Here is a 17285-nt window from a genome sequence, read left to right on the forward strand (position 1 = left end):
AAAGCAGATTGGTCTATCTTGGGCATAAGAAACAAGGCATGAGAAGAGAGTAGGAGGAATGAGGGAGGAGTCAACATGAAGCCATTAAGTTCCCATTTCTAAAATATCATGAAGAGGAGAGGATGATCAGAGGATACTTCAAAACTATCAATAGGTTTTCTAAATTTCCTCCTTCACCTTCCAGAGCAGCTTACATAGTACCAGCAAGTTATGTTCTCATTCTCTTAGGGGTCATTACAGAATTTAGGAGTTTCAATGATATCTATGGCATCATCTTTGTCATTCAACAGCATTTACTGGGCGCCTTGTACGAGCCAGTCACTTACCCACTACAACAAGGATACAGAAGATGGACTCCTAACTAATCTCAGGAGGTCAGAGGCAGTCCAGGGTGTATTAATAGAAGGCAAAGTAGAGGTAGTCTGGCAGGGAAGCATTTTTTTTCCTTTCTTATTACTTGGGACAAAAACCATATGTTTAAAATGTTTTTAGGGGTAGAGATATCTGGCTTCCAAATAGCATGTCCTAGGTTCAGCCTTATTTGTCTGCAACTGATGACCTAAATTTGAATGGAAAATAAGTATTCATAGGGACTTTGTTCCTCAATCTTCCTGGTTTAAATCACCCTCTGGAGTGTTTCTCAGAACAGGTCATTATGATCACAGGTTAAGAGAATGTTTGTTATAGTACAGAGTGGAGTAAAGAGACTTATGATTGGGAAAAGTACTTTCCCTCTTTTTAAAGAGTAAAGTAGTAACATGGAAAAAACAGAATGCACTGGAACTCTACTGGATACAGAACACATCAATGCTCTGAGATCACTCGTTTGAATATTGTTAAAATTTCCATAGTTGCAATATGACTTAAAAAACAGCATCCCCCCATACACTACGGGCACTAATACACTATGGATCTTATATACACCACAGTTTAAATATTATCCACCCAAGAGCCGCACTGTGTCATAAAATCCAGTAGTTCATCATTTCCAGCCTCTGAATGGCTACAATGGTCATGAAAACATTGCCATGGCTCAAACCCCAAATCAGAAGCCAACCCAAACCTACCACGTAGTCGATTCTCACTGCCCACTGTGGCCCCCAGTCCTCCCTCCACAAGCTCTCTTCACACAGAAGGTGAAAGGGGAGCACTGGGCACTTGCGCCAGCCAGGCAGCTGGGTGACTGCGGGCAGCCGAAGGTCAAAGAATCATGTGTAGTGAGAGGACAATTTGCTGAACCCAAATCTAAAGCTCTACCAGTCTAAACCCATCAGGCATTGTTTAATGTGTAGAGCTGTAGTTGCTAGCTTTGAGTTCAAGTCTGTATTGAATTTGAACCATCGAAACAGCCATCAGCACAAAATCCTTCTATGAATCTTGTTAACAAAACAGGAAGAACTTCTGCCAATAGCTGAGAAATAAATTCCTTCTTTCCTGCTGCTTGGACCACAGCATAATGAGGGCGCCCCAGCTCTCTGTGCAGTAATAAAATGGAATGCCCAGGCTTTTTCTTTTGATGTGTTCTAGTTTAAAAGTTGAGAGTTGATGCCTTTTCATCCTTAATTTATCTTCCCTTGTAAATATGTCTGTGCCCTTTCCAATATCTGAAGTCTACATGTTTTCAAAATAGAATTCACTCCTTCTCGTATTTCAGTTGTATAACTTTATGTTATGGGTCAGATTTTGGGCTAAATAAACATACCTCAGGCTACAACTCTGCAAATACCTCTGGCAGCATATTAACTCAAACAAATGTTTTGGTTGGGTGGTGAGGTTGTTTTTTAATAATTTTTCTGATCTGCCTGGAGGTCCAAGGATACTCTAGGTGAACTCCCAAAGGCTTTTCTAACTTTGTATTTTCTGCCACATTAATATACAGTTCTTGAAGTTTCTTGCAGTGGTTGGTTTAAAATTTCACCACCAGAGGGTGCTACTTGTTTGCTTCTAAAATTCATTTCACTATCAGATTTGAAAGATGGAGGCTCTGTTACCAAAGACTTGTCCCTGCAGCAGCCAGCATTACTCAGGAAGGGTTTTCAGAAGACCTATAGGCAGTGCTCTACTTCAAGGAATCAGATTTCACTTTGCTTCAGACATTACATGTTTTTTGGGTTTTTGTTTTTTGTTTTGTTTTGTTTTTACTTTATATGTTTAGAAGCCAAACTGAAAATCCCTGTAGCACACACAAACCAAATTGCATTAATATATATATTTGCTGTAAACCAAGCAAGGCATTCGAATCATTTTTCATTCTCATGGCTTCTGTTCAGTCGTATCAGATAACAACAATGAACCCAGAACTCTAACATCCTCTTCACCAAACCAAACAGTAAAATAACATAAAGTAAAAAGAGAATTTGCTTAGCTATAACAATAATGCTATTTTCCAACAATGCAACATCCTTTTATCCTAAGTATACAGCTCTATCTCTTCTGCTTGAGTGTAATTTCTTATTTCTAGGGAGCATTTTATCAGCTGCAATTTCTCTTAGTTTTTTTTGTTTGTTTGTTTGTTTGTTTTGATTGACTGGGATCTGCATGTGAATTTTCCACCTGATGTTTTCTGGTATACACGAAGTAGCAAGGAGTTCAGTTCCCATTCACCTATGTGGAATGTACATGGCAAACCTTTTTAAATTTTAGACTTCAAGTTTTAAATGGTAAGAAACTCTAATGTGTCATTATCTGAATGGTTAAGTCAATCAGGGGTCAGCAGAGTTTTTCTCCCAAGTGCCAGATTACAGCAAAGATTTTTGGCTATGTGAGCTGTAAGTGCTGTCACAGCTACTCAATCCTTCCATAACAGCAAGAAAGTACCCACACAGACTATAGACACCAATGACTGGATCTGGCTGTATTCCAAAAAACACTTTATTTTGAGGAACAGATGTGTGCTGCTGTTTGCTGACTCCTGAAAATGATGACTCTTCATGTACACACTGTTCTTATTGATAAAATTCAGAAGCTTCTACTATGTCACCCTGTGAAGATTTTTCCCCCTCCATCATACAGTTTTGGCAAAGTGTGACCTAAGGAATCCATTTTAAAGTTCATGGGTTCTTTGGAGGAGTACCACTGGGCTCCCTGTCCAGAGCTTTCAAAATCTGGGTCAAAGGAGCCTTAGACTTTCAGTGTATCATTATGTTTATGTACTGCAAAGATCTGTTATTAAGATATAAAATCAACAAGAAGGATATGATGCCTGGCAATTTCTCCTAGAGATAATACAGAAAGCAAACAAAAGACAGAGCTTACCTTCAGACTGATGTGTAGCCAGAGGAGTCTGGGTCTCCTTGGAGTAGGACACAACTTCCCTGGGCAGGAAATCCACTTGGGTAACCTTCGACACACCCAGCCTGTGCAGTCTTCGCCTGTAAGTAACAAAAGACAAATGCTTAAAGAGGGAAGGCATTCCCTGCAGAAGAGCTATCAGTAATAACACACAGGACCAACACAAATCCCAGTTTGCAGCTTCTCAGTGAGAGAGGCTGGGCCATAAACTAGGACTGACCTTGGGCTGGCAGCTGGGACACTTGCCTTCTTAGCCCCCTTGGGCCCTAATTTGCTGGTGATGTCAAATAGTCCCTCATGCTGACCCCCAGCTTTTCTAGCTGTAAAACAAGGTCTTGGTCTGGCTCAGAGGAGACCCCTTCCATTTGGAGCACCTTTGACTTCCCTTGATTTAAATTTATAAAGGGAATTTTCATTGGTAATACAAGATTCTAGCCTCTTACATGAGATGGACAAAGGAAAAGTAATGATTGTCAAGTCAGAAGAAAAGAAAGATGATTTCCTAGAGGAATAACATGTTTGTCATAGTACTATTGAGAGGATCATATTCCAAGGGGGAGTATAACACTTCTCTGTTCTCCAGAGAAAGAACTAATACAGATCAGCATGTGAATTTGCTTAAAGACATTGCTATAGCATAGGAGAGTGAAGAGGGCACTGGGCTAAGAGTGATAAAGGTTTAGCTTGGAATTCCTCAACTGTGATCATGTGAAAAATCATTTCTGAATATATATGTCACATTCAAGTGTTTTCCGATGTCTTTAACTTCTATCACATCATCTGTCCTCACGACACCTCTGTGAGGCATCTGGGAAAACGTTATCACCACCTCCATGATAGATAAGGAAAATGAAATGCAGTGTAAGAGACGTGTGCAAGAATATACAACTCATAAATGGCAGAATGAGGGCTAAAATACTGTTGGCCTAAGCCCTGGGGTTTTTTCCACCAAGCCAACTCCCACCTAAGGTTCTTAAAGGTAATTTCTGAGCTCCTGCAAAAATCTGAAGTGCCTCCTGAGTCACACAGGAAACATCCAAATCATGGAGGCAAGCAGAGTCTGGTGGTTGAGCACATAGACTCTAGCCCCCCACTTCTGAGCTGTGTGTGTGATCTTGAACAAGGTACCTAACCTCTCTGTGCCTCAGTGTCGTCATCTGTAAATTGGAGATATTACTAGTACTTGCTATTAGGATTCTTATGGTAATATATATGTACTATATGCATATATATTGTGTATATATATGTGTATAATTTACACACATATGTCTTAAAACAGTTTCTGGAACGTTATTTTTAACAAATAGACTTAGTATTAGCATGGGACATATTCTATTGTGTTTCTTAAAAATTCCTAGGCATTGAGTGTGTGAGTGTGTGTCTGAGGGAAAGAGGGAAAGGTGAAATAAACACATAGCTCAACAGCTCATATAGGGAATCCCAGCTACATTCCCTAGCTCTCTATGACCTATAGAGGCACAGGTCTATTCATACTTTGTTTTTAATTATTACTAGCAGATGGTACAGACTCATTGTATTTTTAGTACTAGTAGTAATAATAAAATGAAAGAAAATAAATACATGTCACAGCTAGAAATTTCCATGTACCATTTCCCAAGCATTCTAGGAAAATAAAATTTTCTTCTTTTCTATGAGTTACTCAAACAACTGAGGTGATATCAAAGATGTGCACAAAGTAGATACGAACAAATAAATGCTAGTTTAGAGAACAAGCCTGCTTGGCCATCTATGAAATCTCAATAAGCAGGATGGTAGTCCAAGGCCCATTCAGGCATCGGCCTCATGGGCCTCATTCACTCAGAAATCGGGACCCCCAAGGAGGGTTGGGCAGGATTCCCAGAACTGCACACAGCCTCCTCACACAGAATTAGCAGAAAACACACAAAATACTCTAGAAACAAAGTTGCCAAACAAGGTAACAGGCTCAAGGTTTCAAAGTAAGAAATTCAGGTATTAGTTTAACATCAGAGAAAAATGTTTTCTTTCCTTAAATGAGTCTTTCTTGAAGCACTTGAAAAAGAAACCATGAATAGACACACCAGGACTACTTGGGGTGCTGCCTCTCCTGCTGTTTAATAGCCCAGAGCGTCTTTCTGAAGTCCCAACAGGTCAGGCTGCATCATTCAAAGAGATAGAAAATAAACATATGCCTGTATTACATCCTCACCATTTCAGGGCTGTTTTAAAGATTTTATTTATTTATTTGAGAGAGAAAGAGAGCAGGAGGTGGGGCACAGGAAGAAGGAGAGAATCTCCAACTCTATGCTGAGTGTGGAACCCAACACAGGGCTCAATCCCATGACCCTGAGATCATGACCTGAGCCAAAAACAAGAGTTAGATGCTTAATCAAGCCATCCAGGTGCCTCATTTGATCCCCATCTTTTCAAATGGGGTCATCTCTGGCATGAAAAGATCGCCCTAGATCCTAGACTTCTATGTGAGCATCTATGTGAGGCACTAAAAGGTACATTTGCAGGCAGGGATTCCAGGGCTTATTATTAACAGGACAGAAGCTGTAGGCCTATCTTACTGGGTAACCAGCAGCAGGCACTGGAAATAGGAAGATGACATGTAATTTGATATTCCACAATGGCAAATCAAAACTAACTGGTAAACGGTATGGCACAGTTAAGTCATACACTCATTCAGAAATGAATGTGGGTTCAAATCTATGCTTGGTCACTTACCAGCTGAGTGGTGGGTGAAAGCTTTCAACAAGTGATAAACCCTGCTAAGCCTCAAGCTTCTTATCTGTAAAATGGGTACATATCTTGAGTGGTTGTGAAGAATGAATGAATCTAATACTTGTAAAAGCACTTACTTTTGTGCTTGGCACATAGTAAGAAGCTCCTGGCTTAAGCATCTCTACTTTTAATTTATCTTTTTTACTATCATAATGCTTGTATTTGTTTTAAAAATTAGATAAGACAGATTTATGAATGCTCTAAATGAAAGATTCTTTAAAATAGTAGATTTGGAGATTATCTGTGTCAATGAAACATAAGAATCACACCACTAATTTCTTTGTATGGGTATATGTATAGTTTTGGCTGGCTGGAAGAGTCTATTTGTTTTTCCTTTAACCAAAAGTATTATCACTGTGCAACTTCATAGTTCAAAACTCAGCTTGTATAAATGACCTTATTGCACTAATTAAAATATTTTCTTTTCCAAATAATTATTGAAAGGTTTCAATCAGTTCCTCACTGATGCTGTGTTTGTGAGCTCCGGGTTGCAACAGCACCCAAGCTATCAAGAAGAAATAAAAGCCTAATTGTGATCACATGATTCTCCCAATGTGTTGATAGGTTGATACATTGATAAACTTGTGGGTGATTTGATCTCAAATGATTTATAATTTTAAAGCAATCCCTTATAACCTTTCTTACAGGGTAACTGATAGATTATTATAGCTTTCCATGCAGTCTCCAGATTGATTAAGCTGCATTTATTAGCAATAATCATGCCTCAGATAAACCTCATTGGCTATGATACTGCCACTGTGCAAAGCTTTAAGCTGCATTTATATCAAATGCTTTTATTTGTGGCTATTTTGCTGTTGTAGTTGTAGTGCACATAAACAGTTTCCATGTATTATTTTATCCTCATTACAATTTTACATCATACTCTGATTTTACACCTGAGAAGACTGAGGCACAGTGATGTTAACTCCTCTGCTCAAAATCACAAAGGTAGTAAGTGATAGACTCAGGCCTTGACTCTGTCAAACAGCAAGTCCAAGGACCATGTTTTAGAGACTGTTCTCTATTGACTTTGTTCTATTTTTTTTCCTAATGCCTTAAGAACATCGTCTTATTGAGGCACACTCTTAAAACCTAATAATATAGTAGAGGGCCAAGCACATGTGTTCATTTTATGAGAAAGGATTCCCTAGACGCAGCCAGACCTAAAGTATTAGGGCACAATAGAAGGACAGTGTTTGCAAGAAGAGTACCACACAATAGCTCCCAGTCCTAGCTGGTTCAGAAAGGCTGGCCAGGAGGTGGCACTCTTCCACAGCAAAGGCCTTCCTCTTAGGTGTGTTCTCGGAGTCCTCAATTTTGTCTTCCCTGGAACAATCCTAGGGCCTGCAGGTCAGTGGATCCAGAATCCATCCATTCCTGCAACCCTGTGATGGAGGCCTTCTTCAACTTCCCTTTCTGTAGAAAAATATTTCTGCAATTTTATCAGCTGACAAAATTGCTATAAACTGTGTTTAAGGGCACCCCGGGTGGCTCAGCAGTTTAGCGCTACCTTCAGCCCAGGATTTGGTCCTGGAGACCTGGGATCGAGTCTCACGTCAGGCTCCCTGCATGGAATGCTTCTCCCTCTGCCTGTGTCTCTGCCCACCGCCGCCCCCCCCCCCCCGCCTCTGTGTGTGTGTGTGTGTGTGTGTGTCTCATGAATAAATAAGTTAAAACTTAAAAAAAAAAAAAACTGTGTTTAAGAGATGAAGTACCTAGTAGCTATTTTCTTTAAAAGTATGAACTTTGACCATCAGATTTATTTTTATTCAAGACTTATCAGTTCATAATTCTTTTAAAAAGGCTACAAATTAAACTGCTTAGCAAAAGAGGGGGAAAAAACCTCACGGAGCTCTCATGCTACTATGATTCCTTTTCCTTCTGATTAGGCTATAAATTCTATCCTGGCTCTTCAGTTCTGACTCTGGGATAGCTTTGCTGCCAACCCACCACCCCTCTTGCAGAACGACGTATCCTCTTAAGCCACTCTGCATGCAGATACTTCTGCCATAGGCCCTAGTACATGCCTGTGTACCTCTTCCCATGTGTGACTTGACTGCAAACGTATTCACCCCTTACTGATTCGAATCTGTACCTCGATCCTTAGTTAAGTGTATAGAGCAGGCACTAAATAAATGTTCGAGGAAGAAATGGGGTTGGGGGAGGAAGAGAAAACTAGAAGGAAAAAGCAGAAGGCATCATACAGAAAAGTACTTTGAGACTTTAACTGTTAAATGCCATTATGATATGGCATTATTATTAAATTATACTGTATATTTTTCACCTTGATAATTTATTCTAAAATAAGAGGTTTTAATATAATTTTAAATATACTGAATTAAACGTGTATCATTGGGATCCCTGGGTGGCGCAGCGGTTTGGCGCCTGCCTTTGGCCCAGGGCGCGATCCTGGAGATCCGGGATCAAATCCCACGTCAGGCTCCCGGTGCATGGAGCCTGCTTCTCCCTCTACCTGTGTCTCTGCCTCTCTCTCTCTCACTGTGTGCCTATCATGAATAAATAAAAATTAAAAAAATAAAAAAATAAAAAAAAATAAAAATAAACGTGTATCATGTTTTAAATAACCACAAGAAAGCAATTCAATGTCACTTAAGAAGTACAATAAGGCTCTTATATTTGGATTCACTGTCGCCACATTTAACAAATCTAGAGAAAACCCGAATGGTAGAAGTCCTAGAGCAGTGGTTCCCAAAGTGTGGTCCCTGACTGGCAGCCGCAGCACTGCTTGGGAACAGGTTAGAATGTAAATTCCCAGGCCCCACATGAAACCTACCGAACAGAAACTGGGCGGGGGGAAGGGAGGCAGGGTCCAGTGATTCCAATGCTTACTAAAGCCTGGATATCACCGAGTCAGAAATACTGGGTAACATGTGGGAACAGAGACTTAATTATTTAACCAGATTCACCTGGGGTTCCCCAACCTATAGCCAAATCCTAGGGGATGAGGCCTTTTCCACTGAAAAGGAAGGATGCCCCTGAACCAAGCTTATAAAGAAAGCTCTATGAGATGGGTCAGGCCCAAAGATGAACCAAGATGAAAGAGAGGTAAGAGGCAGGAAAAGGAGACTGCAGTATTTGACACAGGAAGGTACTAGCATGAGTCCATCCTAGATCTAAAACTAAAATGTCAGGCAGGGGATGCCAGAGACCCTAGGCAATGAAGCACGATCCCTCCCCAGCTAACTTGGCATGGCCCTAGAGTGACACAGTGCCCACGTCTTCCTGTGCTGAGGTGGGACTCCTCGCTAAAAGTCCTAGAAGCTTCCTCTCCACCTGGTCCTGGCAACTTGGCTGAACAAGCTGGCTGAGCAAAGCCACAATGCACCAAAATTGAAATCTTTCCTCTGAAAACAAAAACTGGGTATTGATCAAGAATAAAGAGTGAAGCTGTCTGAAGTTTGAGAAAGTTGTCTGCTGGTGCTCGGGATGTAAAAGTTCCCAGTTCGCCACAAGCATAGTCTGATCTACCCAGATTCTGTCCATTTGTCCTTGGTTGGATGTTCTGAATCCCAAGAAGAAAACCACTCCCTTGCCGGAATCTCTGTGCCCATTTCCCTTTCTGTTGCTGGTTCAACTGAGATCTCCTGTCTGTCCAACCACAGTAACGTTAGCATGGCTTTGCTAAGCCGGTTCCAAAGTTTCATCATCCAAGAAAAATAAAACCCTAAGTGTGACCTAAGCATGGTCTATGATACCTACCAAAGCTGCCAAAAGTTAGGGTTCTATGGACTTATCTGTCCTATCATTAACAGCATGAGAAACATGTACATTGACATTAGGATTCTAATAAACATACACTCTGGCTCCCATTTCAAAGATGAATGAAAGTTGAAAAAAATTTTACTGATATTTTTAAATGTGATTGAGACTTTAAACATTCTTTTCATAGTAAAGAGAAAAAATACTTAAAGAGCAAAGAGTTATCTACCAAAACATGATACCCTGGTTTTGTGCCTATGTTTTGAAAAGGTCTCCATTTTTTTTTCAAAGCCACAGACACCAGAACTTTGGCTTCTAAAACCTGTCACCTGAAAATATGGAGACAGTCACTGTTTTGTGCCTATATATGGAGTGCTAAAGCAAACCCCTTAGATTTCAAAGAAATTACTATCTGGTTGCCTTTAAGAATCAAGGTAAAGAGTTTAACCATCATGACCATCTAAGTATACAACTTATTTTACCCCTGAAGAAATTTTGTACCCACTGGCAGTCATTTCCCATTCCCTCTTTCCCAGACCTCTGGCAACCACCAGTCTACCTTCTACTTTCATATAAATGGAATAATACAGTATGTGTGTGGCCTTTTGTGTCTTGCTTCTTTCACATAGTACTGTTTTAAGGTTTATATAGCATGTATCAATATGTCATTCTTTTTTATTGATAAATAATATTCCATTGATATATCATACTATGTTTAATTCATTCAACAGCCAATGTACATTTGTGTTGTTTCTACTTCAGGCTATTACCAAAAAAAGCTGCTATGAATATTTGTGTACAAGTTTTAGTGTGGGCATATGGTTTCAATTCTCTCGGAACTGAACTGAATTCCCTCAGAATTGGCATATTCCTAGCAGTAGCATTACAGGGTCAATATGGTAATTCTATGTTTCACTTTTTGAGGAACTGCTGGACTGTTTTCCAAAGTGGCTTCACTAAAGTTACAATCACTAGCAGTGTACAAGCGTTCCAATTTCTCCACATCCTTTTCTACCTTTACTATTATCTTTTATTATAACCATCCTTGTGAGTGTGAAGTGGTGTTTCAATGTGATTTCGATTTACATTTTCCTGATGGCTAATGATGTTGAGCACCTTTTCATGTGCTTATTCGCATTTGTGTATTTTCTTTGGAGAAATGCCTATTTAAATTCTTTGCCCATTTTAATTTTTAAAAAGATAGATTTATTTATTTATTTATTTATTTATTTATTTATTTATTTATAAAGATTTTATTTATTCATGAGAGAGAGAGAGAGAGAGAGAGAGAGGCAGAGACATAGGCAGAGGGAGAAGCAGGCTCCATGCAAAGAGCCCAATGTGGGACTCAATCCCGGGACCCTGGGATCGCACTTGAGCCAAAGGCAGATACTCAACTAAGCTACCCAAGCATCCCTATTTACTTATTTTAGAGAGAGAGTGCATTCACTGGGGGGTGGAGAGAGAGAAGGTGAGAGAGAATCCCAAGGAGACTCCCCACTAAATGAGGAGCGGAACACAGGGCTCAATCCCACAACCCTGAGATAATGACCTGAGCCAAAATCAAGAGTCAGACACTCAACTAGTGGAGCCACCCTGGTACCTCTATTCGCCCATTTACAAATTGGATTATTTGTATTTTTGTTGTTGATTTACAAGAGATTGTTTATATATTCTGGATACTAAACTTTTAACAGATACATGATTTGCAAATATTTTCTCCCATTCCGTGGGTTGTCTTTTCACTTTCTTAACGATGTCTTTTAAAGTACAAAATTTTTCAATTTCAATGAAGTCTAATTTATTTATCCTTTCTATTAGCTTCTTGTATTTTTGGAGTCATTATCTAAGAAATTATTGCCCAATCCACGGTCATGAAGATTCATACTTCTTTTCTCCTAAGGAATTTATAGTTGAGCCGGACAGCAGGAAAAGACTTTGTCACAAATATTAATCCTCACTGATACTCACTGATCCCAAGCAGTAGCCTAATCTGACTGTAGAAGGATGGATTCAAGAGAGGGGCCAAAAGCTTCCAAGGGCTCATGAAAGCTCTCAGAGTACCTTAACATTCTTCCATCGCTGCTATGAGCATCATCAAATTCTTCCTGAATTAGTTAAACACAATACAACTCATATTTTCTCTGATGTTCTTATTTCAAACCGCAGTGACCTATATATAGTGAACTTGACATTCCTGCATTTCATATTGAGGATTGTGAAAAAATTGCATAAATATTGCTGTACTATCTCTACTGGATTCATAAGAAACCGAACAATGTCAGAGAACTGGCTTCAGACAGCTAAAGCTTTAAGCAAAATGGCTCTCATGAGAACTTCATAGATATCATCAGCTAATTCTTAAAGATATGTTTATATCAGAGTGCATGATTCATTTTGTAATTTATCATCAATATCGGGAAGTATAGCTGCAAGACAGACAGAGCCTGACGTTAGTAGGATTTTTTTTTCAGGCAAACATCTATATGAAAATACAGAGAAGCCACAGTAAAAGTATATTTCAGGCACTTAAGAAACTACAAAGTTACAAATTATAAATCACAAAAGGCTCTCAATTGTGATCTTGCACTAGCAGTCTCAGAGTGTACAATGACTGGAAATCATAATGCTAGATGATATATCGATTAGATCTAGTGGCAGGAGTGGAGTAACGGTATATAAGGTAGCAGTTGGGAGCTTAGGTCAGAAGCCCAATATGTGGCCTCAGAAGCCAGGAAACCAAAAATGATCACTGCAATAATGGGAAGTCTGGAGCAGGGCAGAGTGTTGGAAGTCATGCAGATAAAATCAGGAACAGATATTCTCAGAGACAAGGAGTTATTTAGCCAGATGCCAAAGTAGGTCAAGGCTAAGGAATAAAAGAATGTCTTCACTGGACCCACACTCAATCCTGCTGGGTTTTATTCCTGCTTGTTTGCATGTGAGTATTTCATCCCATGATCTATTAATGGTGCTGCCAAGAACTTTTCTAATGCTGCTTCTAAAATTCCTTGAGGTTTCTCAAAGAAGATTTCCTAAGGCAGCAAGAATGGTAACAGTTCCTTTTTCTCCCTTGTTCAAACATCTTATGTGGGTATGTACAGTGTCTTTGACAACTGGCAAAGGAACAACTTCAGCCAACATCATTATCAGCAACCACAAACAATCTTTGAAGCATGTCACCATGCCAGATCCTAACATTACAGGCAAAAAAGAATCGAGCCTACACATTAAAAGGCAAATAGGAAGGAAACGTAGAAAATAATAAGACTCAACATGAGTGATTCATACAGTAAGTGGGACAGAGGACTACAATGGGCAGAGTATCATGTGTTACACTAAATAAAGTTTCACTGACATTGAAGGTCAGATATGAGTCTTGAAGGATAGGTAGGACTTGGTCAAGTAGAAAGGAATAAGGAGGGTGTCCTAGGGAGATGGTGCTGGAGACCGAATTCACATTTTATACTGGAGAGACTAAGTTTACAGAATAGAAGTTTTAAGATGAAGAGCAATGGAATATTAATTTTAAAGAGGTTAATTGAGACCAGATTAAAATCTTGGGCTAAAGAACTTGAACTTCATGCTGCATGTAATGAGGAATTACTGAAAGTTACAGAGTAAGAAATGGACAACTGCAAAGAAACATCTAAAATTTATTAGTATAGCAACCACGTGAATAATGGTGTCTAAATCTCTCTGACAAGTCAATGACCAGAGACTGTGTAAGTGACCTTAAGAAGCTGAGTGTAAAGGAACTAGAAAAGGGTCTACAAGCAAAGGGTGGGTGGGTTCAGTAACCAGAGAATCCAGGCAAGCATTAATTCATAGGAGGCAGCCAGAGACATGGTTACTGAATTTGTGACTGATGGTCTAACAAATATGAATTGGTCCAAGGTGGTTATGGCACTGGGAACAGTAAGGATATGCTGTAGTTTGGTGACTCTAGAAAAGAATTAAGCATAGACCTTAGCAGTTTACTTGGTATGGAGGGTGAAGGAAAAGGAGTAGATTGTGATTATTTTAAGGCTTCATGTCTTACAGGAAGAAAAGTGAATGATGTAACTGGAAGACACAGGAGAATTCAGAGAAAGATATGCTTTGGAGTTAAAAATGAGTACCTCAAAAAAAAAAATGAGTACCTCAGTGGATGAGTTAATGGTGAAGGTTTCTCCAATTGTACAAGATAGAAGACCAAAGCTCAGAAAAGAAGACAAAACAGAAAATATAGCCCTGAGAGCCACCCAATAAGAGTCATATGAGAAAGTGCTGCATCCATAGAAAGAGTTTAGGGAGCCAAGGGCACAGAAACTCATGTAATATGAAAGAAGTCTAAAAAATGATAAAGGTTAATTTGTCTTCCAAACATTGTACTGTAGTATAATTAGGTGCCAAGATGTGATATCTCAAGGACTGACTCCTAGGGTTGGGATGGGACACCACATGGAGGAAAGGTGACAACAGGGCACCACACAATGGAAGTGAACCTGGCATGGCAGTTCCTCACCACACTCAGTTTATCACCCATGTTCCAAGTGGGTGTTTTCCTCTAAGGACTGGGAAGAAACTTGATGGTTGACCTTTTCTGATTACTTAAAAAAAAGATGAGTTTCCATTTTCTATGTTCGCATTTTAAAAATCATTTGAGGAGGTATTTATTTTGTTTCCATGATATTTACTTCTTACTGTGCAGGGATATTAGTTTGGCAACTAAAGCATTTTTCCTGAACAGAAGCAAATGTCAAGTCTGGCTCAGTCAACAGGCACAGCCAAAAGGTTTGCCTTGAATTTCATAACACAAGTAAATCTTGCAAATTTCTGGGATGAGCGAGAAGTCAAAATAGTCACAGTTACAATAGAGCTTGGCTCTATCAGTGGAGGTTCAGCAGAACCTGTACAGTAGAACTTGTAAAGTTCCCACTTTACGAAGGTAATTGTAAGTTCAGAATTATAAGGACAAAAAGTATAGAAGTGTATTTTCTCCAATATTACATAAAAAGACAATATTAATATAAAACTTGATAGAAATGGCCTTTTATGAACTTAATATTCATGAACAGCCCTCTGCAGAAGTTACATTTAAACCTCTAAAATTAGATAATTCTTTAAGTCACTTGGTACCAAAGCATAGGCACACATCCTTGCCAACTGGCTATATTCATTTTTCTGAAATAGAATAAAAAAAGAATATAGTTTTATGAAAATCCTGCTGCTACTGTGAAACAGAAGATATCCTCTAATTGCTTACTCAAGGTTCTTGAGAACATAGAACAAAGCCTGGCAGATAGCAAGTAGCTTTCAAGAAATGGTTGAGGGCTTGATAAATGAGTAGCATAAGAGGTAAGTAAAGTGTTTCTCTCTCCCTTGTGACAATACTATAATTGTGTCTGTTAAATCCAATTTATTAAAGTTTTTCATGGATCAAAATATATTCTATATTTATAGATTCTGAAATGCATTTTACCATTACCTTTTTATACACACACACACACACACACACACACACACGCATGAATGCTATAAGCTCCTGTTCTATATTTCAATTTCTGTAGAAAGTGTGATTAGGTGTTACTTAAAAAGCAGAGATTGTCCCATTTGCTCAAGAACACAACCCATATTATTCTCAAGAAAATACTAGACATTGTTGCATGGGAAACCTTAAAAATTAATTCAAAGCAGAGGTCTAAACATACTGTATAAGAACATTTGACAAAATTTGAAGAATAGATTAACAGGGTCACTTCATCAAAGGCTAATGAGGTGATTACTGTGGTGTTAGGCAAATGGAAATGATTTTAAAATGCAAAAAGTCCTCTAAAACTGCTTGGTTAGATTTTCTCAAACATGTACACCATCTTGAAGAATATGTTTTTCTAGTGCCTTCATAGAGCTAGTTTAATTTCTATTCTTGACAGAGTGATCTATTTCACCACAGCAGTTTGGGATGGAGCAAGGTAGATTCAGGAGTAATATTCACCCCGTCTTTCAACCAAGAATAAAGATAAAGTTGAGAGAAAGAAGAGGTCATCATTTTCTACCAATGTCTCCCAAAAGTGGAAGGCATCTCTAAATTCCTCCTTCAGGGAAGGAGCAGCCAATCCCTCACAGCTTCAGTTTTTTCTCAGTCTCACTTTGCCTCCAAATATTTTTAAAACTCCACCAATAGTTTAATATACTATGACATGTAGGAAATATAATTGTGTGACTTCAATAAAATCAGAAGAAACTAAACATTCCAATATGTTACTGGGCTTAACAATTTTGAGGGGTCACAAATAGCCTTACTTGCTCATTGATGTTTATTCAATATTGAGAATCTTTGCTTCCCTCCTAGCTCCATATCCCTTATGCTGACTCTACATTTCCTTCATAAATATATATATATATAATCCCTCTCTCTAACTTCCTCACTGCAACCCTAAATTTGACTTCCCAACTTATACAGAATTTTTAAATTCTGTGATCCTTTAACTTACTGTTTTATCCTATTATTTCATTTTCTACTTCTATCTTCTTCAATTCACTTAATTTATTATAACAACCTGAGAAAGCAAGCATTTTGCTGTCATAAATATTTGCCTGGTAAGAAAAAAACAAAATGAGTCAAACTTATTTTCTCATTTCATTTGTAATTTTCTTGAAGCTATTTTTTCCTGAATCCCACTATATCATCTCCCTTATTTCTGTTTCCACTTGCTTTATTGATCAAATAAACACAAGATAACATACAAATCAGAATCAAGTGACACAATATTTGTGCTTTTAGCCAAGATGAGTAAGAGAAACCAGATTTACTCTCCATCTGAAACAACCAATAAAGAGGGAGGGGTAGCAGTTTGAATGAAACAACAGTTTGGAAGATACTGGAGGTCAGGCAACAAAGATCTGTGATGTAGGAGAGAGGGGAAACAAAAGATGAGCCCAATAATTGCCCCATCTTACTGCATTAAGAGCGTTCTCAGGCCACAGTGCAAAGAAGAAACCCATGGGAAATCTAGAAGACTCCTTACATTAAGGAGACAGAGCTGAGAGTCTAAAGAAACCAAGGAAGCTAGAATTCACAGGACAAAATACTAGAAAGCATAACTGCACAAAGAGAAAACTCAAAACATCTTCAAAGGGTTGCCCTTGAAGATTCAGCTTAGTGCTGACCTGGTGCAAATATGTGAGGAAACTATCTGGGCAAGGAAAGAACTACCTGAAAAAATTAAAGGTAACAGTTCTGGGCACTCACACAGGAACAGGATTAATGCCTGTTCCCTCCCACTAAAGCTAGAAACCTCAGGATTTATGGGGCATTGTGTAGAAGGCACATAAGGGTCTTGCCTCAATAGCAGGCATTAATTAGCCCTAGACTGACTACTGCTCCAGTCCCAACTAACAAATCTTAAAAGAAAGACTTGAGAGTATCTATCCATTTCCAAGTGAATTAACTGTATCTCAGAACAAATCTCAAAAAGATTTAGAGAGATTCAAATAAATCCAATACCTAACTAATATTCACAATG

At 38.8% G+C, this 17285-nt stretch overlaps 1 protein-coding gene, 1 long non-coding RNA gene and 1 pseudogene across 17 annotated transcripts in view; 1 reads left to right on the forward strand and 2 right to left on the reverse strand.

Annotated features, from left to right (window-relative positions):
* The window catches only part of DYNC1I1 (dynein cytoplasmic 1 intermediate chain 1), a 438187-nt gene that overhangs the window by 222484 nt on the left and 198418 nt on the right, over positions 1–17285 (reverse strand). For all 12 annotated transcript variants that reach the window (XM_072784073.1, XM_072784080.1, XM_072784075.1 and 9 more), the window contains one exon: positions 3256–3371. In XM_072784073.1, the coding sequence (XP_072640174.1) occupies positions 3256–3371 (116 nt within the window). The remainder of the gene's footprint in view (positions 1–3255; positions 3372–17285) is intronic.
* LOC140609018 (uncharacterized) overlaps positions 1–17285 on the forward strand; it is an 80679-nt gene that overhangs the window by 9305 nt on the left and 54089 nt on the right. Inside the window, exon 5 of one of the 5 annotated variants that reach the window (XR_012011022.1) lies at positions 13822–15121. The exons of the other annotated variants lie outside the window; for them this stretch is intronic. This is a non-coding gene — a long non-coding RNA (uncharacterized lncRNA). Of the gene's footprint in view, positions 1–13821; positions 15122–17285 lie in introns of those variants that run through there. 5 annotated transcript variants of the gene reach the window in all.
* Positions 6761–6825, reverse strand: LOC140609634 (U4 spliceosomal RNA; annotated as a pseudogene).

The sequence above is a fragment of the Canis lupus genome, chromosome 18, assembly GCF_048164855.1.
Source record: "Canis lupus baileyi chromosome 18, mCanLup2.hap1, whole genome shotgun sequence".
NCBI lineage: Eukaryota > Metazoa > Chordata > Mammalia > Carnivora > Canidae > Canis > Canis lupus.